Genomic DNA, 26,702 nt, shown 5'->3' with positions numbered 1-26,702 from the left:
GCTCCCTCTTAAACATGGACTCTATCATCAGTACTTTATAGGGTCTTCTAGTTGATTGATGATCCAAGACCTCGATGTCATCAATTTCTTCATATGTAGGGTTCAGCCATCCATCACTTTCCTCCATCATGTCATTCCTTCTTTCCCGGAAAGTATCCTCCTTGGCTTTACATATGGGGCTTCCTTCATAGGGCTATCTATCTTCACTTTTCCTTCAATGGTGATTTCTCTAGATCACAAGGTACATAGTTGTGACATCCTTCACAACTCTCCTTACCTTGGCCTTGCACACATACCCAGACTTTCTCCAAGAGGTCAGAAACCAAAAACAAATCACATATTACCTTTTTGGTGATGGCCTTTTCCAGTGACATCTTCTTGTAGGTATCAACACCTTGCATTCATGTTGACACATCTCCCAAAGATATCTTGTTGTCAAGGGTCTTCATCTTTTCAGACTTCCATTAGATTCTTCATATCGTTTCGAGAGATTTCCTAGTCAAATCTTCCTGATGCTTTGGATGTTGATTGCCTTCATCATTTTTGTATATTTCATGGTCTCTTCCTTCCTCAGACATTCCATTCCCAAGAGCTTTCAATCAGAGTTCCTTAATTGTAGTCAACCACCTCATACTTCATATGAGGACATATTATGTTGATTTCATCTAGTGCGACTTATGCCTTCCTGCATCCTTTCAGAGGAGAAGATCCTTTTTCTTTTGATCATGCTTGATTCATGTTACCTGCAACCATATGACAAAACATTACAATATTAAACACAAGTATACATACCTCATTTTACCTTTAGGCTTTTACTAGAAGATTCCTTGATTGAAAAGATCTTCAATTCCTTGATCTACTTCTTCTCATGTCATCATACCATCATCTTGTGAATTCCATAAGTTGAATTTACTGATGAAACACTTGCTACCTCTCTAGATTAGTGAATCCTCCGTTGAGGTTTCCATCAGAGAATCTTGAGGATCTTGCATATCCTCATCTGGCAAATGTTTCCTTTTTGTCCTGGATGACTTCTTTTTTTCCAATGAGGTTCCCAAGAGCTATATCCTTCATGTTTTACTGCCATGGATTTTGTCCTTCATGATCTCCATGATGATGTCACAAGTTCTTGTTTCTAATACTTCCGTGATGCCACGATGCATCCTTTTATCATGGTCATATCTATAAGTAAGGATTTAGGAGGTTATGATAGAACCCTTTTGTGAGAGACACCATCTCACTCATAGTAGAGGTCTGTTACTCCCTCTTTCCTTGGCCCTTCTTTTTCAACTTCTTCCATCCTTCCGACGATATGAGCTTCTTTCCATAATCTTCCCATAGCACTGAATCTTAGCTATACTAATCTGTCTTGTTTGTGGACCAAACTTTCCTTCTCATGCTTTAGTCCTTTAACCTTCAACACTTTTGTCCACAACTTATCCCTTTTCCATCTTGCACAGGTACCACAAGTTGTTAGATGAGGAAGCTTCCTTGTCCCATGGACACTTGTCATCTTGCTTATTAGGAAAATAGTTGATTATCTTCTTATCATCTTTCTCAGATCTCCCACTTGAGATCTCACAAAGATGACCTTCTTTACTGCATTTCAGAGAGTACGTCTTCTAGCATTTTATATATTTCTTTTCTATCTCCTTTCTTGCTACATAGAGATGAGAGGATTTTTAAGAGTTCCCTCTCATGAATTCAAAGGAGACCTATTCATTGACTTCTCTTATCTATGGGGATTATGACAATCCTCCTCATGCAAGGACCTTTGATGACCCATCCAACCTATAGATCTCCTTGCAATTATGAAGTCATTTTACCAAACTGAATAATGAGAATACTTATTTGAGATGTGAAGATGAAATCTTCACTTTGATCTTGTTGAAGCTGTACTGATGCTTCCTCTGGGTGATCTTCAAGTTAGTGTGATTTTATTGTAGATTCTTGCTTGAGTTAAACAACTGAAATCCCTTTTCAAAGATTTCCTTTGAGACCTTCTTGTACAACCCAACACCAATCACCGAAACTGCTCTAGACTATGAGTTACTGAGATCACTATGGTATGACAGAGATTATAATGACACCAAGTATGTGGCTAGTACGGTGGTTATTTCAAGACTGAATAGAGAGACTGAATTAGTACCGAGAGTGTGAGAGGTACTGCATTTTCTTCTTTTGACCGTGTTTGTATTCAAACTGTGGGAGAATGCAATCATATCTAAATTGTAGACTTTAAACAACATCCAAAGATTTCAGGAGTCCGAATTTGAGCTTGAGGTAAATTATTCGGAAACTTTTAATAATGATTCAAATCGGTCTTATTGTAGGACTTAAGTTGTCTTGTTGTTGTAGACAGTGTCCTTCAATTTTTGATGTAGGTTTTGAAACACAAATCTCTTCGACTTGATTTGAGATCCTTCTTGAAGCTGATCCTAGAATGTATCTCTATGCCCTTCCTTAGACTATGTTGACCACTACCTGTCAACAACCCATAGCAGTACACCCCCTTTTTTCGCAAAAGGGATAGCGCCTTATCAATGTGTTCGCGCTGTCCAGCTATCATTATCAGCATGAGGATCATGTTATAATGTAAACCCATTTTGCATGTATATGATGTAAATAATCTCAGCAAATCCGTGTCGTATATGTAATTACTTAGGTAAACCTACTTTTCTGGTGACGATCTACATTTCGGGAGGTTTTTTCTCTCACCGATCCATTCTCGGATGGTCGACAGAGTTTTCCTTCAGCCTTACCCCAAAATCGGAATGAATTTTGTCACTGGAATCTCCTAGTGTTCTAGATCGAGTCTATGTAAAGGTGATTTGGGAATAATCCTAACTACTTGGTTAGGTTATTTTATTACAAATTGCTTGGTTTGCTGGATTATATTTGTGTCGCAGAAATGGGTAGTCTGTGAGGGTCTATCACAAATGGGGTTTCCCCCTCGAGATGTAAAAAAATATGAAAATCATGATGTAAAGTGTCTTGAGGGTTGGAAAAATAATTTATCCTCTCATATGTTAATTAATTAAATTTTCTGGCCAAAAATTAATTTAAATCATAAGCTGGAAATTTAATTAATTCTAGATCTTACGTAAATTTAAATTCTTCGAAAGCAAAATTCGTCAGTCCTTAAAAATTAAATTTTAAGAGGTCTAGGGACTAAGGTAAATTAATTATTTTGATAAATTTTAAGCCTTTGATCCTCGGGGTTAAGTCAAAGTCAAAAATGAGGAAATTAATTCAAAATTTAATTTTTGAATTAATTAAAATGCATTTAATTGAAAAATTCAAATTTCTTCAAGAATTTAAAATTTCAACGGATGAAATTAAAAGAAATTTTGATCCTCATCAACGGTTGAGATTGCTTTGACGAGGATTACTCAAACTAGCCATTGGAGGATTTATCTTTAAATAGGAAGTCATTTGTTAGTCGAATCATCCGACCTTTGAGTCATGTGTTAAGCGAAAAGCACTCGTGTAATTTTTATTTGGATAATAAAGAAAGACTTTGGGGTTAATTTTCTCCGGTGTTACTCTTCATGGAAGTATTGTAAGATGTGTCATTTTTCATGTGTAATTTTTTTTAGCCAGTGATAATAGCTTCTGAATAGTGATTTGAGTATAGGTATCTTGCTCAGTCGTTGGGGTTTGAATAATAATCTAAATTCTAGACGTAATAGTAGGTATCTTTATTTGTCTGAGTTTTATTATTGTTTTCTCACTCTATGTTGATGGCTGAATTGAGTTTTGCATGAAAGTCTTGATTTTTTAGATCATCAGCTATTCGGGGAAGTTTTTAGTTGGACCAGCCAACTTCCGATCCATGTTTTCTTAAGAGCCCAACTTAATTTGATTCCGAGCTTATCATAAGATTTTTAGTGGTGATGCATGAAGGCTTTTGAGCTAAGCACCTCATTTAAAATTTAAAATTTAATTTTCTATGTGCGAAATTGATGAATCTGGCTGTTGAGAGCCTTAGATTATCAGATCTGGGAGCAGAGTTGGACTCACACTCCTCAGATCTGATAGATCCGCTTTTCTTGTGCATAGATTTGTAATTATTTGTGGTTTTCTGACTTGGGTTTTTTCTGGGTTTTAGTTTTATCATTGTATGTATCGTTTGGGTGTTTCTTGTTGTCTTGTAGTTCTTCCCAATATAAACATGAAGATGTCAAAATGCGTCTATTTGCCTTTTCTTTAGAGGGCGATGTTTTGAATTGGTTTCATAATTGTCCTGAAGATATTTTTGCTTCTTTACAAGACATCATCAATGATTTTATAGATAGATATGGTGATCAAGGTAGCTCGCATTGTGCCCCTAACATTATGCAACATGATGAAAGTGATCTTGTAAAGGATCCAACTGTTAATGAAAGATTTCAAGACAATTCTCCATATCAGAATGTGCCATCCACTTGTACCGTTGGAGGATGAATCCATGATAGTGGAAAAGCAGGAACAAGTTATCAAATGAGTGCCGACAATGAAAGGGAGAATGATAAGCATCTTATAAAAGAACTAAAGCAGTTGGTTAAAGACATGCAGTTCAGTCAAACACAATTGGTAAAAAATATGGAGCTTAATCAAGAAAACTTTATAACTGGTTATGTCAAGGATATGAGAACTTTGTACACTCAACTGGAAAAACGGGATAAGGAGATGGAAATCATGAAAATTAAACACTCTGATCACGTAGCCACCGTAGTAGAAAAGTGTGCTTAGAATATGCAGAGTCATCTTGAGAAAGAAAGGACTTCCATGTGAAACTATTTACTTGTCATGAGAGAAAAACATGCTAAGGAAATGGAAACCATGAAAGCTAATCATGACAGAGAAATGAGCTCTATGCAAAATTGTTTGATGACCATGAAGGCAGATAATGACAAGGTAATAAAAGATATGGAAGCTGGTCAGATATGTCTTTAGAATAAGTTATTGACCATGGAGGAAAACCATGCCAAGGAAGTCAGTGCTATGAAGGTTGAACACTCTAACCAGATGGATGCCATAACAATACAGGTACAGAAACTTCAGCATCAGTCAGAGGATGAAAGAAACAAGGAAACGTCAACAGATCATAAGCCTCCTTGTCTACCGTAGCAAGCTCCATCTTATTATGAGTAAGTCATTTGTTCCATTGAAAAGTGGCTAATTGGAGGTGACCCAGATAAAATGGAAATTAATAAGAATCAGGTTGATGCTCACATGGTTAATCCACCAGCCATAAAAGATCAAGTTATAACTCATGACACCTGTGAGACTGATCCATCATTCTGGACAGAGCAGATGCAGAATGAAGAGAGACATGTCATGCATTACTTACATACTTCATCTAAGAGTTTTGAAGCAGAATGTTCCACAACATCAGTGATACAACTTGCCACAAAGAAAAAGATGCAAGAGAAAGAGAATGAGAAAACTGTTTGATGCATCTGATGGCCGTGAGCAACTTGATTTTTGGATACAAAGAAGTCCTACTGTATGCAAGATTGGACATGGCACATCCTAGAAACAACCGACAGATTTGCCTGAAAGCAGGCAAATGCTCAGTATGCACTATATTGAACACATCTGACGCCATGGGGCATTTTTGTATTGCATTTCTCACCTTATACCCTTTTATTTCAGTATTTTATTTTGTAGGTAGATGATTTTCATGCTGTTAAACTAGTTAATAAATGAAAAGCTTATATCTTTTCTGTGCTTAACGTGATATGATGATTTTTGGATGGACGCTACTTATGCTATGTTGTGTGTTGCGTGGACGCAGATTCTGGATTCTCACAATCCTCTGGTGCAGCAACGTGTCCCCAAGTAGAGCCAGATGTCAACCACTACGTGTCAACGACCCATAACAGTACACCCTCTTTTTTTGCAAAAGGGATAGCGCTTGATCTATGTGTTCGTGCCGTCCAACGATCATCATCAGCCGGAGGATCATGTTATAATGTAAACCCATTCTGCATGAATATGATGTAAATAATCTTAGCAAATCCGTGTCGTGTATGTAATTACCTAGGTAAACCTATTTTTCTGGTGACGATCTACATTCCAGGAGGTTTTTTGTTTCACCAATCCATTCTCGGATGGTCGGCAGAGTTTTTCTTTAGCCTTACTTCAAAGCCGTAATGAATTTTGTCACTAGGATCTTAGGCAAGTCCTAGTGTTCTAGATTGAGTCTATGTAAAAATGATTTGGGAATAATCCTAACTATTTGTAATATTCCTAATTAGCCACGACTAATTGGAATATTCGATTTTGCTTAATTTTTGCCTTCTATAGTTATTTATGAATAAAAAGGTGAAGAAAGAGGACATAACTCACTTTTAGAATAGAAAGTCACTTCCTAGTAGCACAACGTTGTGACTTAAAGGGGAGCCAAGGGGGCCAAAGGGGGACGCAGAGATGGAGCCCACGCAGACACTTGGAGGGACTGCGCAGGATGAAAGAAACACGTGGCAAGAGGGGAATTACGTTGGAGGAGGTGAGCCTTGGGATTGAGAGAGGTAAAGGCTATAAAAGAGAGAGGAGCCCCCTCATTTTGGATCATTCAGTTATGAGCATTTGGGATAGTCATTGCGACTTAGAGCATGCTCGCTGTTTAGCTAGTCTGCAGCACTGTTTAGTGCATTGAGTGTCTCCGTTCGGAGATCTCACCCTTAGCCCTGGGGGACTTCGAGTGCCTGCTCGGGAAAGGTATTTCCATTAGCATTTCAGCAGTAGTTTCATTAGCATTTCGACAGCAGTTTCATCAGCATTTGGAGGACTGCGCAACACTGAGAGGAATGACGCAGTTCTTTTTGGCAAGAGTCTGAGTTGAGGGTTTGCAGTAAGATTTGTGCTAAGAGATAGAGCAGGGGATCAACCCTTGCATATTGGAGAGTTCTGGCAGAGGTTTCAGGCAGATTTTTGGAGGGTATCATTCAGTGGCAGTGCAGAGCATTGAGGGACTGTGTAGAACCCCAAGGGGGTGATTTTCGGGGGTCGGCCATTCCAGGAGAGCTTTCTGGGTTTTTTGAGTAGAGTCTGATTCCAAAGTTTCAGCCTTTTCTGAGGAGGGGAGCAACCCCAAATCCTCATTTGATTTCTAGCAGTAGCAGCACGACAGTTCTCCAACGGCTTGGACGTAGTTCAGAGAGGGGCCATTCCTTTGCTATTCTGAGTGTATATCTGGTAAATGCCCTCCCAGCCCATCTCTGGTTGGAGTTTGCTTGTGTTTGAGGAATATTCCTGATAAGGGATATTACAGTGGTATTAGAGCATAGATCTGGCTCAGCCTATGGAGCTAGCAATCTATGACACCGGAGGAAAATCCCTATATCTGTTACAGAGGTCGGAGATATAGAGACACTAGGCGTAGGTTGGAGAACACTTACGAAGAGGGAGATTGTGTTCCGGTGGTGGACGCAGAACAGGAGGAGCCTGTGGTGGATGTAGAACAGAAGGAGCCTGTGGTGGACGCAGAGCAGGAGGCTCCGATGGCGGATGATGGGAAGAGATTTGCGGATATGCTCCTCAAATCAGTGCAGGATCTATCGAGGCAGATTGAGGTGATGGGGTAGAGATTCACGGCAGTAGAGGTCAGACAACGTGAGAGCCCACGGGTTTTCCAGGTTGGTGAGGGATCGGGCGCATCCCACCATTTGCCGGAGCAGCGTGATACTACGCAACAGGTGGCCTCACATGCCCCTACACGCTCTACCATGCCCACTTTCTTAGGAGCAGACACGGGCGCCGTAGCCCAGCATGAGGTAGAGCCTGGACATATGGGCGATTATTTTGCAGAGTATCAGGCCTATGGACAGGAGTTCAGGGAAGCCCTCTCATTCAGAGATTTTGTTCAGCTCCAGTGGGATAGTAGACCCCGCGACCATCACAGAGGGTACCGACATTACCATGATGGTGACACCAACCGTGTAGCGAGTAGATTCCACTTGCCTGCGTTTGATGGTTCATCAAACAGTTCGGCAAAGTCTTGGGTGGAGAAGCTGGACATTTATTTCTAGCGTAACCAGATGTTGGAGATAGAGGCCATAAAGGTGGCAACATTGCATTTGGATGGTGAGGCCCAAGATTGGTGGTTTCACGAGATGCTTACACTTGGGCGCTCTACTGTGACGACATATGTCGAGTTTACCAAGAGATTGATGGAGCGATTTGATCGGAGGGATCCAGAGTAGCATTTTGTTGAGCTGATGAGGCTCAAACAGACAGGGAGCATAGAGACCTACATTGCAGATTTCTTGAGGGTCTCCGTGATGGTGCCAAACCTATCCACGACACGGAGGGTCTATATGTATGTTGAGGGGTTAGCAGAGCCACTTCGGGGTTTAGTCTGATCCACTAGACCAGCCACACTCCAGGATGCTATCAGCAGGACCCGGGACTTACAAGATGTCTTACCCAGGACCCGGACACCTTACCCCCACAGACAAACTTTTCAGTCTAAGGGGAAGGATGTGAGGATTCCACCGCCAAAAGGGAATCCAGGACAAGTACAACTTGACGATGATGCCACGAGGGAGCTGAAGAAGAAGCGGTTGTGCTTCACCTGTCAGGAGCCATGGGCACCAGGACATGGATGTGCTGCTAGTAAAGCACACTTTATTGAGGTCTTTTCCAAGAGCAGTGGAGAAGAGGATGATGAGGATGATGTGGAGGTAGGAGATAGCCATGTCGTACAGGGACCTTTGCCACCTCCACTGCCAGCAACAGGTGGTGCATCTTTTGCACCCACCAGAGGGGCCCTTGCAGCATTGCGAGGAGTTCCCAAGTATCTGGCGCTACGCGTACGAGGGACAGTACGTGGCCAGCGAGTATCAGATTTGGTTGACAGTGGGGCAACCCACAACTTCATCGATGCACAGATGGTTGAGCAGAGAGGTATACAGACAGAGAGCTTCGATGGGTTTTCAGTGTTGGTCCAAGGAGATCAGACCATGACGTGTGCTCGTTATGTCCCAGAGCTTTCAGTGACGATGGGCACCTACACATTGACTGACCACTTTTTCGTGGTCGATATTCTGGACACTAACATGATATTGGGTGTTCAGTGGCTTATCACTCTAGGGAAGGTCATGACGGATTGGAAGATCCTAGAGATGGAGTGGGATGATGAGAAGACAGGAAGGCATGAGAAGATACGAGGGCAGCACACATATCTGCCTCAGACTGTTTCGGCTCATTGGATGGAGGCAATCTTTCGGAAGGGAGACATAGAGTGGGCAGTGGAGCTGCGTGCATCAAAGGCAGGGACTACAGGGCAGATGGTACATCCAGAGATATAGTCCATCCTTGATTGTATGCCATAGTGTTTGGGGAGATTCCACCAGGATAGCCATCGGATTGGGGGTTTGAGCACACCATTGAGCTTGAGCAGGGCATACAGGCGGTGATTACCACCCCCTATAGGCACCCCAAGGCCTATCGGGATGAGATTGAGTAGGCTATCCAGGAGTTGCTGGCTCTTGGGCACATTCGACCGAGCACGAGTCCTTTTGCTTCTTCTGTGGTGTTGGTGAAGAAGAAGGATGGTACATTGAGGATGTGCATGGACTACAGGGCCTTGAACAAGAATACCCTGAAGAACAGGTACCCCATACCCAGGATCGATGAGTTGATGAACGAGTTGAGAGGAGCACGGTTCTTCTCAAAGATTGATTTGAGATCTGGGTACCATCAGATTCGCATGAGGGAGCAGGACATTCCCAAGACCGCCTTTAGGTGTCACTATGGGCACTTTGAGTTTTTGGTGATGCCCTTTGGGCTAACCAATGCCCCCGCTACATTTCAGTCCTGCATGAATCACATCTTCCGCAGTCACTCGAGGAAGTTTGTGTTGGTATTATTTGATGATATTCTCATTTACAGCAGGACTTGGGAGGAGCATCTCTAGCACGTTGAGACAGTATTGCGTATCTTACAGGAGCAACGATTCTATGCCAAACTCTCCAAGTGTGAGTTTGGGTTGACATAGATGTTGTATCTGGGACACATCATAGGGGTGGGCAGAGTGAGAGTCCACGAGGAGAAGATCAGGGCTATCATAGAATGGCTGGAGCCGAGAAACGTGACAGAACTCCGGGGATTCATTGGCATTTGTACTTACTACCGGAAGTTCGTCAAGGGTTTCTCCTAGCTTGCTGCACCCCTGACAGATTTGACGAGGAAGGGGGCTTTCAGTTGGTCAGATACAGCGTAGCGAGCCTTTGACAGGCTCAAGGAGGTTATGAGCAGCTGCCCAGTGCTTGCATTGCCAGATTTCACGCAGCCATTTGTTTTGGAGTGTGACACATCGGGAGAGGGGATCGGCGCAGTATTGATACAGGGAGGTCACCCTATAGCCTATGAGAGCTAGAAGCTCCTTCCACACGAGAGGTTGTATCCCATATACGACAAGGAGATGCTGGCCATCATGCATGCATTGGCCAAGTTCCGGCAATATTTGGTAGGTAACAGGTTCAAGGTGAGGACTGATCACAACAGCCTCAGATTCTTTTTGGAGCAGAAGCAGCTACAGGAGAGGCATGAGAAGTGGATCAGTAAGATCCAAGCATATGACTTTGACATTGAGTATGTCAAGGGTAAGAACAACGTGGTAGCAGATGCCCTTTCACGTAGACCAGCCACGTTCTCTCTTATGAGCTTGGATACAGACTGGAGGGCTCGACTCTTAGTAGAGTACTCCAAGGACAGGTTTGCATGTGAGGTGTTGGATGGGCAGGTGGCAGATGACAGGTACAGGGTGATCGATGAGATCATTTATTATAGGGATCGGATCTTCTTGACTGAGGGGTCTTAGCTCAAGAAGAAGATTCTCCAGGCATCACATGATTCACCATTGGTAGGCCATCAGGGGTTTACCAAAACCTACAGGGCCATTAGAGAGAGGTTCTCATGGAAGGGCCTCAAGGAGGACGTACTCCAACATATCAGGGAGTGCGATGTTTGCCAGAGGAACAAGGGAGAGATGAGCCATCCCGCGGGATTATTGCAGCCTCTTCCCATTTCGGAGGGGAAGTGGGAGAGTATTTCGATGGACTTCATCACAGGGTTTCCCATGGTACAGGGCAAGGATTGTATCTTTGTCGTCATTGATTGATTGACGAAGTACGCACATTTTTTTGCCATATCCGCACACTATACAACAGAGCAGGTAGCCGAGCTGTTCTTCAGAGAGATCTTCAGGCTACATGGTCTTCCTAAGACCATTGTCAGTGATAGGGACAGTCGCTTCATGGGCGGGTTTTGGCAGGAGCTTTTCCGGTTGGTGGGGACAAAGTTGACACCGAGTACTAGTTATCACGCACAGACGGACGGGCAGACAGAGATAGTTAACAAGTGGCTGGAGGGCTACATGCGTAACTATGTCAGTGGGCAGCAACGACCATGGCTGAAGTGGCTGCATCTGGGGGAGTACTGCTACAACACTTCACATCACATGTCCATTGGTATGTCACCATTCTATGCCTTATATGTATATCATCCTTTATCTTTTGCTGACGTGATGTTTGGTGATAGCAAGGCTCCTAGAGCCAAGATTTGGATCCAAGAGAGTCAGGATATCCTCCGAGTTCTCAAGGATAATATGGCTACAATGTAGAATCAACAGAAGCTGTATGCCGACAGGGGTTGGGGTGGAGAGACAGTTTGAGGTAGGGGACATGGTCTACCTACGATTATAGCCATACCGACAGTCATCACTGAAGTAGAAGGGGGCTGAAAAGCTCAAGCCCTGCTTTTATGGGCCATACAGGGTGATACGCAGGATTGGACAGGTTGCATATGAGTTGGAGCTGCCCCAAGGCAGCAAGATTCATAACTTTTTTCATGTATCATGCCTGAAGAAGGCATTGGGGCAGCAGGTGACAGTGACAGATGAGCTACCACCCATGGATGATGAGGGGCATTTGGTATTGTAGCCGGAGGCTATCATTATTACCAGGGAGAGGCAGCTACGAAGCAGGACGGTCTGGGAATTCTTGGCGAGGTGGAAGAATTTGACGGATGAGGATGTCACTTGGGAGAGTGAAAAATCTTGAAACATCCATCACTTTAGTTGCTTGAGGACAAGCAACATTTTGCTGGGGGAGACTGTAATATTCCTAATTAGCCACAACTAATTGGAATATTCGATTTTGCTTAATTTTTGCCTTCTATAGTTATTTATGAATAAAAAGGTGAGGAAGGAGGACATAACTCACTTTTAGAATAGAAAGTCACTTCCTAGTAGCACAACGTTGTGACTTAAAGGGGAGCCAAGGGGGCCAAAGGGGGACGCAGAGATGGAGCCCACGCAGACACTTGGAGGGACTGCGCAGGAGGAAAGAAACACGTGGCAAGAGGGGAATTACGTTGGAGGAGGTGAGCCTTGGGATTGAGAGAGGCAAAGGCTATAAAAGAGAGAGAAGCCCCCTCATTTTGATCATTCAGTTATGAGCATTTGTGATAGTCATTTCGACTTAGAGCACGTTGGCTGTTTAGCTAGTCTGTAGCACTGTTTAGTGCATTGAGTGTCTCTGTTCGGAGATCTCACCCTTAGCCCCGGAGGACTTCGAGTGCCTGCTCGGGCAAGGTATTTTCATTGGCATTTCAGCAGTAGTTTCATCAACATTTTAGCAGCGGTTTCATCAGCGTTTGGAGGACTGCGCAACACTGAGAGGAATGACACTGTTCTTTCTGGTAGGAGTCTGAGTTGAGGGTTTGTAGTAGGATTTGTGCTGAGAGATAGAGCAAGGGATCAACCCTTGCATATTGGAGAGTTCTGGTAGAGGTTTCAGGTAGATTCTTGGAGGGTATCATTCAGTGGCAGCGCAAAACCCCAAGGGGGTGATTTTCGGGGGTCGACCATTCCAGGAGAGCTTTCTAGGTTTTTCTGGGTTTCTTGAATAGAGTCCGATTCCAGAGTTTCAACCTTTTTTGAGGAGGGGAGCAGCCCCAAATCCTCATTTGATTTCTAGCAGCAGCAGCAGCACAACAGTTCTCCAGCAGCTTGGACGCAGTTTAGAGAGGGGCCATTCCTTTTCTATTTTGACTGTTATATCTTCACTTGCCTTGTGCAAGTCGAGGTGCCATCTTTCTGATCACCCCCTGTACTCATTCTATTACTCAGTATAATAAAATGGCTTAGCATTTCTCTCTGCATTTCTTGAGTATCTGCTTATGGTTATATTGTTATATGTTGCATCATTGTTATTTGCATCTCTTTGAGCATTCTCGGCTATTATACCACTTGTGTGTTCTCTTATACTCTTAGACAGAGTCTGGAAAGGGCCAGGTAGCCTTCGGATCTCGTCCTCTTTTCAGAGGCGACATATCTGGTAAATGTCTTCCTAGTCCATCTCTGGTTGGAGTTTGCTTGTGTTTGAGGAATATTCATGATAAGGGATATTACACTATTTGATTAGGTTATTTTATTACAAATTGCTTGGTCTGCTGAATTATATTTGTGTCACAAAAATGGGTAGTCTGTGAGGGTTTATCACAAATGGTTTTCCTCCTTGAGATGTAAAAAATATGAAAATCATGATGTAAAGTGTCTTGAGGGTTGGAAAAATCATTTATCCCCTCATAGGTTAATTAATTAAATTTTCTGGCCAAAAATTAATTAAAATCCTAAGCCAAAAATTTAATTAATTCTAGGTCCTAGGTAAATTTAAATTTCTCGAAGGCAAAATTCGTCAATCCTTAAAAATTAAATTTTAAGAGGTCCAAGGACTAAGGTAAATTAATTATTTTGATAAATTTTAAGGCCTTGATCCCTGGGGTTAAGTCAAAGTCAAAATTTTGAGGAAATTAATTCAAAAATTTAATTTTTGAATTAATTAAAATGCATTTAATTGAAAAATTCAAATTTCCTCAAGAATTTGAAATTTCGATGGATGAGATTAAAAGAAATTTTGATCCTCATCAACGGTCGAGATTGCTTTGATGAGGATCACTCGAACTAGCCGTTGGAGTATTTATCTTTAAATAGGAAGTCATTTGTCAGTCGAATCATCCGACCTTTGAGTCGTGTGCTTAGTGAAAATCTCTTGTCTAATTTTTATTCGGATAATAAAGAAAGACTTTGGGGTTAATTTTCTCCAGTGTTACTCTTCATGGAAGTACTGTAAGATGTGTCATTTTTCATGTGTAAATTTTTTTTTAGCCATTGATAATAGCTTCTGAAGAATGATTTGAGTACAGGTACCTTGCTCAGTCGCTGGGGTTTGAATAATAATGTAAATTCTGAACGTAATAGCAGGTATCTTTATTTGTCTGAGTTTTATTATTGTTTTCTCGTTCTATGTTTATGGCTGAATTGAGTTTTGCAGGAAAGTCTTTATTTTTTAGATCATCGAGTGTTCGGGGAAGTTTTCAGTTGGACCAACCAACTCCTGATCCGTGTTTTTTGAAGAGTCTAGCTTAATTTGATCCCGGGCTTATCATAAGATTTTTTGTGGTGATGCATGAAGGGTTTTGAGCTAATCACTTCATTTAAAATTAAAAATTTAATTTTCTATGTGCGAAATTGATGAATCTGGCTGTTGAGAGCCTTAGATTATCAGATCTCAGAGCGGAGTTGGACTCACACTCCTCAGATCTGATAGATTTGTCTTTCCTGTGCATAGATTTGTAATTATTTGTGGTTTTCTGACTTGTGTTTTTCTGGGTTTTAGTTTTATCATTGTATGTATCGTTTGGGTGTTTCTTGTTGTCTTGCAGCTACAGATCTGAAGAAGAAAACTGTGTAGAGTCCAGATCTAGGCCCTGGAGGGTAAGATCTGGATCTCTAGGGTTTATCAGCATCATTTTTGCAGGGATTATATCCAGATTTTTGCAGTCCAAGGATTTAATTTTTTTTTTTTTTTTTGATTTGGAAATTTGAGGGTTTCAGGGTTAAATCTGAAGCAAGTGGATTCGATATTTTAAATAAATTTGGAGAATTTTCTTTAATGGTTTCATTAATAAATATGAAGCAGAATATTTTAACATTTTAATCAGAATTTCTGGGGTTTTCTGGCTACCATTTGTCTAAGTTTTTCGATCTGCTGGTTGGGTTTTCGTTTCACTGCAAAAATTTTGATTTTTTTTAAGGAACCCTCTCTTTTCTTCCCTCTGTTGTCTGCATTTTCCATCTGCATCAAACCCTCATTTCTGTTGCTGCCTAAGTCCCCTGACACGGGGATTTAGGATTCGTAGGATACGGGGATTCGAGTGTCAGATTCGGACACGTTGACCCCCTGGAACAGGACACGTAGGATTCATTATATATTATTTTATTATATATATATATATATATATATATATATATATATATATATATATATATATTAAAAATTAGATATTTCTTACACATTCTAATTAATGATACAAATTCATTGATTTCAAACATAGATCTTCATCTATAGCATGCATAGTACATACAAAATTCAATGTCAGTGGTCACATAAATCATGATTCATAAATGAAAGACAACTTACAACTACAAGATAGTAAGATAAAGACACTGACAACTGTGGTTTTCTCATTAAGTCATCAAATCAAAATGTGTTACATAGGTAGTGCTGGTGCAATGCCAATGGCAAATAGAAATAGAAAATATAAAACAACTACAAGTATACAAGCCTCAAGGCAATAGGTAGCCTATGACTCATGAGTCAACAATCCTCAGATTCATCATTAGAATTAGCATCAATGTTCTCATCATCATGGTCACCACTGCTCTCCTCTGCATCCTCCTCCTCCCCTGTATCAATAGTCGCCTTTGCATCTGCTGGTGTGGAAGATGACCCCTCTAAAATATCACCGTCATCAAATCTAATAGGCTCTAGCACTGGATCATTGAGATCCATGTTGGCCAATGCCAACTCAACATTGCTGTCCAGACCCATATCATTAGGAAAGACATCCCACATCTTTGTCTTTCCCCTCAACCACTCTTCCTTTTGCCTGTAAATAAGACGAAGGTTGGTGTGCACATACACCATTGTCTCTGCGCTGGACTACTCAACCTGCTCTTCTTCACACTATACAAATTCCCATATGTGCTTTAATTCCTCTCACAACAAGAGGATGAAGTCACCTGAGAGAGGAAGCTCATGGCTAACTGCTGAAGAGGAGGGCTTGTTGCCCCATGATTTGCCCACCAAGAATAGGGCTTCCTAGTCCCCCTGTCTCTAATCACATCATATCTTGCAAATCGACCAGTGCCAGTGGAAAACTCTGCAAAGGCATCCTCCACACCCTTAGCTCCTTGCTCCAAACCCTTAGCTACTTGCCCACAGCTCAAAGTATGCAAAATTGAAAGAGAAATATGGTGAAAAACATAAGGAACAATGCCTTTTTTAAGCGTGCGGGTTTCATTTTAGGGGATTCGAATCCCAGAATCGGGACATGATGTGTCCTAACGGGTTTCGTACGAATCCCATTAGGACACGTCGTGTCCCCTTCTGGGATTCGAATCCCTAGCGAATCGTGTCCGATTCGCAGGATTCAGACACATGGAGGGTTTATAACGAATCCGGTTACTTAGGTCGCTACCATAGCCTGCGGATTCCTCGGCCCTCACTCCATAGCTCTCTGCTTTGTCCGCGGCTCCAAATCAAACCTTGCATCCCTCATCTGCTGCACCTTTCACTTCCGCGGATCTCATTTTCATGCTGCTTGCAAGCGCACACAACAAACCCTGCATCCCTCATCCACCGTTCCATCCAGCTTCTCCCTTTCTTCCTGCGTTTATCCTCCTCGAAGCAGCTCGCACTCCTCCGCTGCCATACTTGCAAACAAACCTCATCTACCTGCCATTGAGCAAGCTCCTTGCCCTCCCGTCGACTTGCACATTAACCCGCCATCAGTCTAGTTTGAATTCCATTAACCCCTTCATCGCTACCATTGCTTTTCCCATCGCTGGCTTGCTTTGAGCTCTTCTGTCGTCGAGCCACTACAGAGCTGTACAACACAATAAGCATTTCGATTTTTTTAATTTGTATATTATGTACGCATATAACTTCATTTAGGTTTAGCTCTATTTTTTTAAGCTTTCGATTTCGTTTAAAATTTTAGTTAGATTCGTTAAAAATATAAAAATAAAAAATCGATTTTGTTTTGACTTTTATTTTGATTCGATTTCATTTCATTTTTATTTTTGATTTTGATTTAAAATATAAAAGTTTTCAAAAAAAATCTAAAGAATCTTTTGATATTTGATTTTTTCCTTTTTCCTTTTTTTTTTAAAATTTTTGATTTAAAATTCTCAAAATTAAAAATCATGAAACATTTGATTTTTGTTTTTTTTAAACATCTAAAAAATCTAATTCTGGTGACTAAAGAAATAAATTAAAGGACTTGTGCTTTCACATTAAAATTTTATTGTGGCGTATGGCCCATTAAAATTTCGATTTATTGATCAGTTCAATTTACTTGGTTATATTAAAAATTTAATTTCTTCATTTACTACATTTAATTAATTTCCTAAGGAATGATTAAATTGTTCATTTAAATTTCCTTGGTGTCATTTTGTGGTAATATTTCTCTATGGTCAAGGTGCGATAAATGCTTTAAATTATATTGGCTAGAGGAGAAAGTTCATTTATTCTAGATCTGGGCAATTAATGAAAATCATTTTGAATCTGGAATCTCTTGCATGATACAGTTTGGGCATTTATATTGATCATACGTGATTGTCACTATTCGTCACATATTGGAAAAATTTTCTGGATAACTTGCTTTATTTAGTCTATGGTTAATGCAAATATTAAAGGCATTGGTCTGTAGTCATTTATATTTTGTAATTGTGTCTTATTTAATCGATCTATCTTAATTGACTGAGACTTTCTTTAAATTCATTAAGTTGTTCATCATTAAAATCTCTTAGAGCCCGTGTTCCATAGGCTATCATCATCCATTTACCTTAGGGACTACCCCTGTTGACTTTCCTAGGAGAGAGTCTAAATGGAGTGAGTAAGGATTAAGAGTGACAACCCTTACTCTGAGCATTGTCGAGATGCCTAAACACTTTGTGCGACAACAGAATGCAACCACTTCCTCTGATACCATGTTGAAGAATCTAGGGCAATCAAGATTGATGAGATTCTTCTTAGCATGATAACAATTTGTGAAGTAATTTTTCAATTTTATCTTAGCTAGATCTTCTTATTATTATTAGAGTGTGTGTTTGCTTCATCAAACTGCTATAAAAAACAAAGAGACAAGAACACAAGATATTTGGCTTTCTGCCAGGGCCAAAACCTCTCCCTCTTGGAGAGGAAAACCCACACACAAATTCTTCTTATAGAGATTCCAATTGACGAATACCAAGACCATGACCCTTGACCTATTCTGCCACTCCAAGACCAAGCCATCAATCCTCTTCGTGTCACTGCTGAGATCATTATCTTCGTTGCACCACTGAGGTCATCACTGCTGCACCATCTTGATCTTTATCACTGTTGCAGCACCATTGTTGTACCTTTACTGAGGTCTTCATCATGACAAGGAGATATTCATATGCATGATTGAGAGCTAACTTAGATCCACTGAAAACATGTCTGTTTCACCGTAGTTGCACTTGGTTGCACTAAGATCATAGTTGTATCATTGCGAGATATCACCGAGATACTTTATTAGGACGATGAGATCTCCATACTGAGATATGAGAGATGTACCAAGATTAAGATCATGATTTTATAACTATTATGATTGTTGAAATTTCTAAGTCTAACCCGTTAGAAATTTTCATGCACTATCTAGTTTATTTCACCTACTTGTTTAATTACTGAACAAGTTATTTAACTATATAAATACTCAAATAAACACAAATGTAGTCTCAACCATCTACATATCATCAACTGAAAGAAATAGACAAACCCACAAGGGACAATGTTATTTTTGGACAATCGTCCCCGGAAAAACCCAACTTGGGAAAACCGGTGCAGCAGTTCTGAGGGTTTTATTATTAAGCAACTTTTCTTGAGAACAACAGGGTGCCAAACTGGATCACCCGACAGAGAAATCTATCTGGCAGTAATACCTTTCTTCGAAAGCAAATATTCTGAAACTCTGCTCCACGAAACTCTCTCCAACGCCTCTTTGAGGCTCTGCATCAGCCCTCCTGGCCTCTGCGTCAGCCTACAGATGCTCTACGCTGCCTCTCTAGTGCTCTGCGTCTCCCACGCGGGCCCTCTAGCCCTCTGCGTCTCCCACGCAGGGCCTCTGGCCCTCTGCGTCTCCCACGCGGGCCCTCTGGCCCTCTGCATCTCCCACGCAGGCCCTCTAGCCCTTTGCACAGTCACTCTAGCCCTCTGCGTAGTCACTTTGGCCCTTTGCGTGGCTCCTGCTGGCTCTACGTAGCCTTCTCTGCCTTTGCGCTGGTCTCCTGACATTATCTTTGTCTCTCTGCCATGCAGTCATTGCCTCTCGTTGCAACTCTGATCACTGGTTCGATTTCTCTCAGCAAACCCCGCTCCAGAAAATTGAACTGACTGATCGACTTGGTGTATTTCCAACTAACCCTCAAGCCTCCTCTTATACTTTTCTGTCGAGTCTTCAATGACCGAGATTAAATCTCTAATCAACGGCTAAGATTAGATTTGGCTTGATCCATGTCATTTAGAACCTTCTCACCCAGTTTTATATTAATACCCATTAATATTTTTATTTTCCTAAGTTTAGACTTAGGAACCCATTAAAAATATTAATTATTTTAATATCTCTCTAATCGGGTGGAATTTCTCCAAACCTTTTCTGGGTCTTGGATATCTCATGTGCTTTAGCCTCTCCACCAATTTTCATGGCTAGAGCACATCGTATGCTACCCCAAATCAACAATGGTTACATCTATGTCTGGATCAAAATCATGTCTAGAATGTATCACTTCACGAATATACCATGGCTGTGACTAAATATGTTGAGACAGTGATCACCAAATATGTGACTGCACCTAGAATGTTTACCGAGATACATGTATGCCAAGGCTGCTAGGAGGTAGGTCCGAGTCCTTTTCCACTGTGATATCCACCGAGACTTTACCAAGATCACTCGAGCTTGATGACTGGAATACTTTAACGAAATCTCAGAGATTTGCGAGGTACAGTGACTGTAATTACCCATGAAAGCGTAGAGGCATCTGAGCTCTGTTCTGCCCTCCTGTACTGCGGATTTCAAACCTTATACCCATTCGAATGTTTGAGAGAAATGCGAGTTCTGTGTGGAGGCCGGAATGTTATCTCTGTGGTGCCTATCTGTTAAAATTGGCAACTAGGGCCAAACTCCATGTGGGTCATCTTATTTATGGCAGCTGATATTTTTCTTGGATCCCTCTCATCTAGAGGTGTAGGGTTGATCTAAAGATCATCCAATTCTGATAAGTATTCATGGAGTTATGAATTTATTTGTGTTATAAGACAATTCGTCAAGGTCGGCCAACAACCAAATAAACCCCTCATGTGCTTAACGTTTTAATATAAAAGGAGATGACTTGATAGTCATTTAGACACACACTTCACTCTTGATTTCTCTCCACCTATTTTGGGCTTTAGTGGCAAGAGAAATCTAAGAGGATGAAGCCCTAATCACAGGTCAAGAAGGATGCCCTAGCCATACGATGTCCAAAGAAAGGTCTAAATCGCAAACATGAAGATGATAATGATGCCCTAGCTATATGCTGTCCAGAGAAGTCTAAAACGCAGACATGAAGATGATAATGATGCCCTAGCTATACGCTGTCCAGAGGAAGCCTAAAACGCAGTCATGAAGGATATCTGGCCTCAATAAAGAGGCTCCTATACACAGCCTAAAGGGGCTCCTATATGCTGCCCAAACCTGCCCTTATTCACTGCCTAAAGGATGCCCTAACTGCAGCAAACAAGGGAGATCTAATGTTTAGAAGAGCTTCTATACGCAGCAAGATCCGTTGTCATGTGGAGCCCTTAAAGAGCCCTAACCGCAGGCTTAGTAGACTTAGCCACAGTAAAGAGAAATGCCCTAACCGCAGCAAGGAGAGACAACTTAAGGACAGTGTGGGCATTCGTAAAGGGGAGGCCGAGTTGCTGAGGTACAACAGACTGTTCTAGGGCATGTTTAAGGGTTGTTTCTAATGCGTTGAAGGGCTGGTTGATGAGCAGAGAAGGCCGCAGGGCTGGAGGTTAACCGCAGCTGTTTAAGGACTATTTTGTGTAGAATAAACCCTTGTGAAGGCTGCTGTAAACCTACAGGATTGCTGTGTGGTAGGCCACAGGCCATACCACCACAGCCAAGGGTAGCATAGGCAGATTTGAGGGCTATCTTGTGCCCTACACCTTCAACGAAGTGGAGAACACCTACACAAGGAGGACCGCAGATTTTAGGGTTGTTTTGTTGACTATTGAAGGACTGTTACAGCAATGTTTGGTGCCCTAACCAGTCATCATGGTCACAACAACTAAAAGGTGAAGAACAACAATATGAAGGACAGCAGCAAGACACATAGTGCTGCAATATCAATTGGGACAGCAGCAAGACATAGTGCTGCAATAGCAATTGGGACAGCAGCAAGACACATAGTGCTGCAATATCAATTGGGACAGCAGCAAGACATAGCGCTGTAATAGCAATTGGGACAGCAATATGGCAAGCAAGATGCAACAAGGACATGGTGGCAAAACAAGGTGCAGCAATGGCACGTGATGGTACATGATGCAGTACAGTGATGGGTACTGTCATGATTGATGAAGCATGATGAGATGGAGCATTGTGATGATGGGTGCAACATGATGCAGCATGATGACGAGATGCAGCACGATGATAGGTGAAGGAGTCACCTTGGAGAATTAGTTGAAGCAGCGTGTCTTCAACTGATCTCATGTATCATTTTCTTAGAGATGATCTATGCTCTTATCTAGAAAAGTCAAAGTGTTGACTTCTGTTGTAAATGTACTATCTCTCTCTCTGCTGAACTATTGAAGATCATATAAGAAGAATTGACGAAGGGTTTCCTCACATTGGGGTTTGTCCCTGGCTAGTGCCACATCGCGTGTCCTCTTGTCTTGCCTTGTCTTCTGTGATTTTTGTTTATGTTCTATTTGCAGTTTACTTTAATGCTGATGTGATTGCTAATCTAGAAAAGATATTGAGCTAACTGTGAAAATTAAATAAATTGCTCTAAGCATAGAACATACCTAAACTTAACACCATCCGAAACACAGAGATACTTGTCCGAAGATCTGCACCTTATACCCATCCAAGGACGCAGATCAATCCGAGATTTTTCTTCTGCCTTTTGCGTTGACCTTGATGGAGTATTTATAGTGGTTTGTCTCCATATTTGAGCCGACTTCACAAATGAACTGTTGTGTCTTTTTCTCTAAGCCGACATGATTGCCATTTTTGCTATTTAATTAATTTTGAGGCCAACGTGATGATCTCCTTCTCGTTTTGCTTGCAGGCTTCTTTGTGCTTGTAGCTGGAGGATTGAGCTTGGTCTTGGAGGGTTGCTCTAGGCTTGAATACATTTTACATAGGCTCATGAAGAGCTCCTTCATACATGAGTTGACTCTTTGACATATTAATAAATCGTAAAGACATCAAGAAGAAGTCTTTTGACCTATGACACTTTAGTTGAACCAGCATGTCTTCAACTGATCTCATGTATCATCTTCTTAGAGATGATCTATGCTCTTATCTAGATAAGTCAAAGTGTTGACTTCTGTTGTAAATATACTATCTCTCTCCGCTGAACTATTGAAGATCATATAAGAAGAATTGACGAAGGGTTTCCCCACATTGGGATTTGTCCCTAGCTAGCGCCACATCGCGTGTCCTCTTGTCTTGCCTTGACTTCTGCGATTTTTGTTTATGTTCTATTTGCAGTTTACTTTAATGCTGATGTGATTGCTAATCTGGAAAAGATATTGAGCTAACTGTGAAAATTAAAATAAATTTCTCTAAGCATAGAACATACCTAAACTTAACACCATCCGAAACACAGAGATACTTGTCCGAAGATCTGCACCTTATACCCATCCAAGGACACAGATCCATCCGAGATTTTTCTTCTGCCTTTTGCATTGACCTTGATGGAGTATTTATAGTGGTTTGTCTCCATATTTGAGCCGACTTCACAAATGAACTGTTGTGTCTTTTTCTCTAAGCCGACATGACTGCCATTTTTGCTATTTAATTAATTTTGAGGCCGATGTGATGATCTCCTTCTCCTTTTGCTTGCAGGATTCTTTGTGCTTGTAGGTGGAGGATTGAGCTTGGTCTTGGAGGGTTGCTCTAGGCTTGAATACATTTTACATAGGCTCATGAAGAGCTCCTTCATACATGAGTTGACTCTTTGACATATTAATAAATCATAAAGACATCAAGAAGAAGTCTTTTGACCTATGACACTTCTTGCTCATGAAACCCATGTAGCAAGACATACAAAATGAATTTATTCTCTTTTATTACATCAGTCGTAATTACAAGTCATTATGAAGACCGAACCTAGTTACACTTTTCTTCAACAGGCTGCAGCTGCTGAAGATCTATCACTTCAGAGCTCTGAAATATAATTTTTGGCATGCAGGTTTAACTCTTTTCTCCTGGAAGACCATTGCTGCTATTCCACCCTGCACCATTTCCTAGGCTGGCCATGACCTTTGAATACTGTCTTTTGATGATGGGAGCTGAGTGATGACAGCTCAAATCTTCCCTTTCCATGCATTGATAGGAGCAATACCAAAAAATTCCGGTATCTGAGGTCCCCCATGAAACTCAACGTCACAATTACCATCATTGACATCATTTCTCCTATCCTTACGCTTGATCACCTGAATTTTGTGCAAGACAAAATTGTGGGTAATAGGACTCATCTTAAAAATCTTAATTTGAAGGATTGCTTGCATAGAGATGCAAACTCTAATACACATTTTGACTATAAATTCTGAAAGACAAGACTTTCATGCTTCCTAATCTTGTATGTTTGAGGAGTCAGAAGAAATCACATCATCATTCAGACGAGAGCTCTTATTGTTTAATATCTCACTTATCTGAGAAGGGACTATTTTCCACAATCACCACTTTCATGTGGAGCATTAGAAGGGGTTAGGAGTTTTTGGGAAGTGATCGTTTCAGAATCCTACTGCCTGTCAACATGGCTCACCCGACAACCTTTTTGGAGCTATTCTTCTTAGAGAAGCTCCTACAGTTTGCCATCTTCTAGCACATTGTGATCTGTCTTGACTAGAAATGCCAGCCTACAGTTTGACCTCTTACTTTCGAGCTAGATTTTGCTCAATGTAAAGTAGAAATTCTTATGAGTTTCTTTGACGCAGAATAAGGCATCTTGTTATGGTTGCAAGTAGGGTGTTACTACCTGCTATGCTTCACTTGTTATTTGGAAGTTAGAAAATGATGCTTTGGTTTTGAGGTAACTTCTATATGTGATGAATTTATTTGTGGGGCAAATTGTTGAACCTTTTTTGTTATTGAACCATGTTGATTGTGAAAAATATCCACTTGTATGGTACAGGAGAAAATGGTGAGGTAACAACTACTCACATGCTACTTGGAGTCTGGGCTCAAAAGGGCTCAACTGGTCAACAAATATTGACTAATCTCGGCATTGATGATACGAAGGTTGAAGAACTTGCAGAGTCTGTGAGTACATTTTTCCACTGTCACAAGTTTCCAGGCTTAAACTGATGTGATCTTATAGATTTATAGTAACTTAGAGCACTTTCCAACTTTTTGGGAATACTAATACTTTGTGCACATGTGATGACTGTAGGTAAGGAAACAAGTTGCCTTGAGTTCAAAATAAAGTGATTTTCTACACTTGCTATATCTGTTTCAGGACACTAAATACAGGAAGAATTATGCATGTACATATTGCTTTCAAGTCTTGAGTTCATTCAGAAGTTAATGAGTTTTCAACATATAGTTCTGAACCCTAAGCAGATGTACTGTAAAACTCTTTCTAAATGGAACATATTTACATGGGGTAAGTATGCCTCATTTTACAATTTTGAAGTGCAACATTGTTTGCATATTTCTGCATATTATACATGATACCACAATGACGAGATGGATAGCTGACAAAGTTACAGTGGATGTGTTTGCTAGTGAAAATTGCAATGATTTCATTTGAATAAGCAGGGAATACAAAATTATTTGTTGTGTGAGTACATGATAAAAACTTGAAAAGCACTTTTGTTAATGTAAACTGTCATGGATAACTCTAAAAAGCACCGGTGTTGATGGAATATCTAATGAATAACTATCTTTGCATAATTATGACAATCAAGACAACTTCATCTCATTTTTCCCCTCGGAAAAATCGTAATTTTCATTGATATAAGAAAATTTCATATTGTAGATGCAGTTGCATATGCTATATGGTGAGGCTGATGGCCTATCAAAAAAAAATGTATCAAAAAGATCTTTGATTCTCCACGCAGGGAGAATGTGTCTACTGTGTTTTTCAAAGAGGTCAAAAAACTCCTCGCAGGGAGTACTGTTGTCTGTCTTATATATACAGCTAGTAAATCGAAATATACATTTGTACTGATAATTTAAACAAAACTATAAACATGTAAATCAGGCCCCTCAGAGCCAGTTATGCTGTGTAGTCCATACAACTTCATCTCATGTACTTAAATAATCTCAATTTTCTTTCTAAAGAGACATTTTTTGTTTTTCCCAAAGTTTAGAAAGAGCTGCGAAATTTTCTGCCATTTTGGCACAGGTTGCAAAAATTTCTGCTTGCTCTCCAAGCTCTGCCTAGCCATTGTTGAATTTTTGTAGCTATGATCGGTCTTCATGATTATGCTAGCCTTCCCCAATAAAAGAAAATGATGAAAATGAAATTGACTTTCAGGTTGGCTTCAAGAGAGGGAAAATGACTTTTGAAATTTAAATTAATTTTTCCTCCAAAATGTAAATTTGGCACTCCATGGACAGGTCAGCCTGCCCCTATAGTCACACCACTTGGGTTCATTCAATATCTATATATATGCCCATTCGACCTCATCACTTGGCAAGAAAAATTCAAGTCACTTATTCTTCTGTTCATCTACAGTAAGCCGAATTCTGGGCAGCTCTTCTTATCTTCTGTACACGTGGGAGGTTATTTAAAACCATCAGATCGAGATTCATTCTCTGGACAGATCGAATTTATGGGAAGACTTATTCTCTGAGGCAGAAGGCCAAATTCCTGAGGAAGAAGACCGAATCCCTGAGGCAGATTTTTCTCTGTGGCAGAAGGTCGAATCTCTGAGCAGACCAAGTATTCCGGAGGCAGATCATCTCTGAGGAAGGCCAAAAGATTCCTGTGACAGAGTTGACCTAAATTTCTGAGGCTACATATCTCTGTTTGACCAGGTCAGCCTTGGATTTGGTTATGGTCAGTTTGACCTTGTTTTATTTGGAAAAGATCATTGTATCTCTTGTTGAATTGAATGATTTCTCTAAGGAAAAAGGTTGCTGGGTTTTCCCCAAGTGGGCTTTCCCGGGTTAAAATACTTGTGTCTCTTGTTTTGCTGTCTCTTTATGATTGTACTGTCTGTTGAAGATCTTTTGTGTAATTGCTTAATGATGGATGTGAATACAAATGGATTTAAAGTGAACATTATTAGAAGTAATTATCATCTAGAAGCCGTTGAAAGCTCAACATGGTATCAGAGCATGGGTGAGGGAGCAGCGTTAAAGAAGGCATTTCTATTTCAAGTTATCCTCTAGGGCTTGTT

At 40.8% G+C, this 26,702-nt stretch overlaps 1 protein-coding gene across 1 annotated transcript in view; it reads left to right on the top strand.

Moving 5' to 3' along the window:
• LOC149167400 (ATP-dependent Clp protease ATP-binding subunit CLPT1, chloroplastic-like) overlaps positions 1-25,064 on the top strand; it is a 231,037-nt gene extending 205,973 nt beyond the window's left edge. Inside the window, exons 5-6 of the mRNA XM_089432974.1 lie at positions 24,488-24,615; positions 24,746-25,064. Coding sequence (XP_089289100.1) covers positions 24,488-24,615; positions 24,746-24,778 — 161 coding nt within the window. The 3' untranslated portion in view covers positions 24,779-25,064. The remainder of the gene's footprint in view (positions 1-24,487; positions 24,616-24,745) is intronic.
• Positions 25,065-26,702: the final 1,638 nt, after the last annotated feature.

Source organism: Pinus tabuliformis, chromosome 5_1 (genome assembly GCF_031772625.1).
Source record: "Pinus tabuliformis cultivar Carrire ecotype Pingquan chromosome 5_1, CPIR1, whole genome shotgun sequence".
NCBI lineage: Eukaryota > Viridiplantae > Streptophyta > Pinopsida > Pinales > Pinaceae > Pinus > Pinus tabuliformis.
Note: the sequence above shows the minus strand (reverse complement) of the source record. Positions and strands in the feature narration are given on the sequence as shown.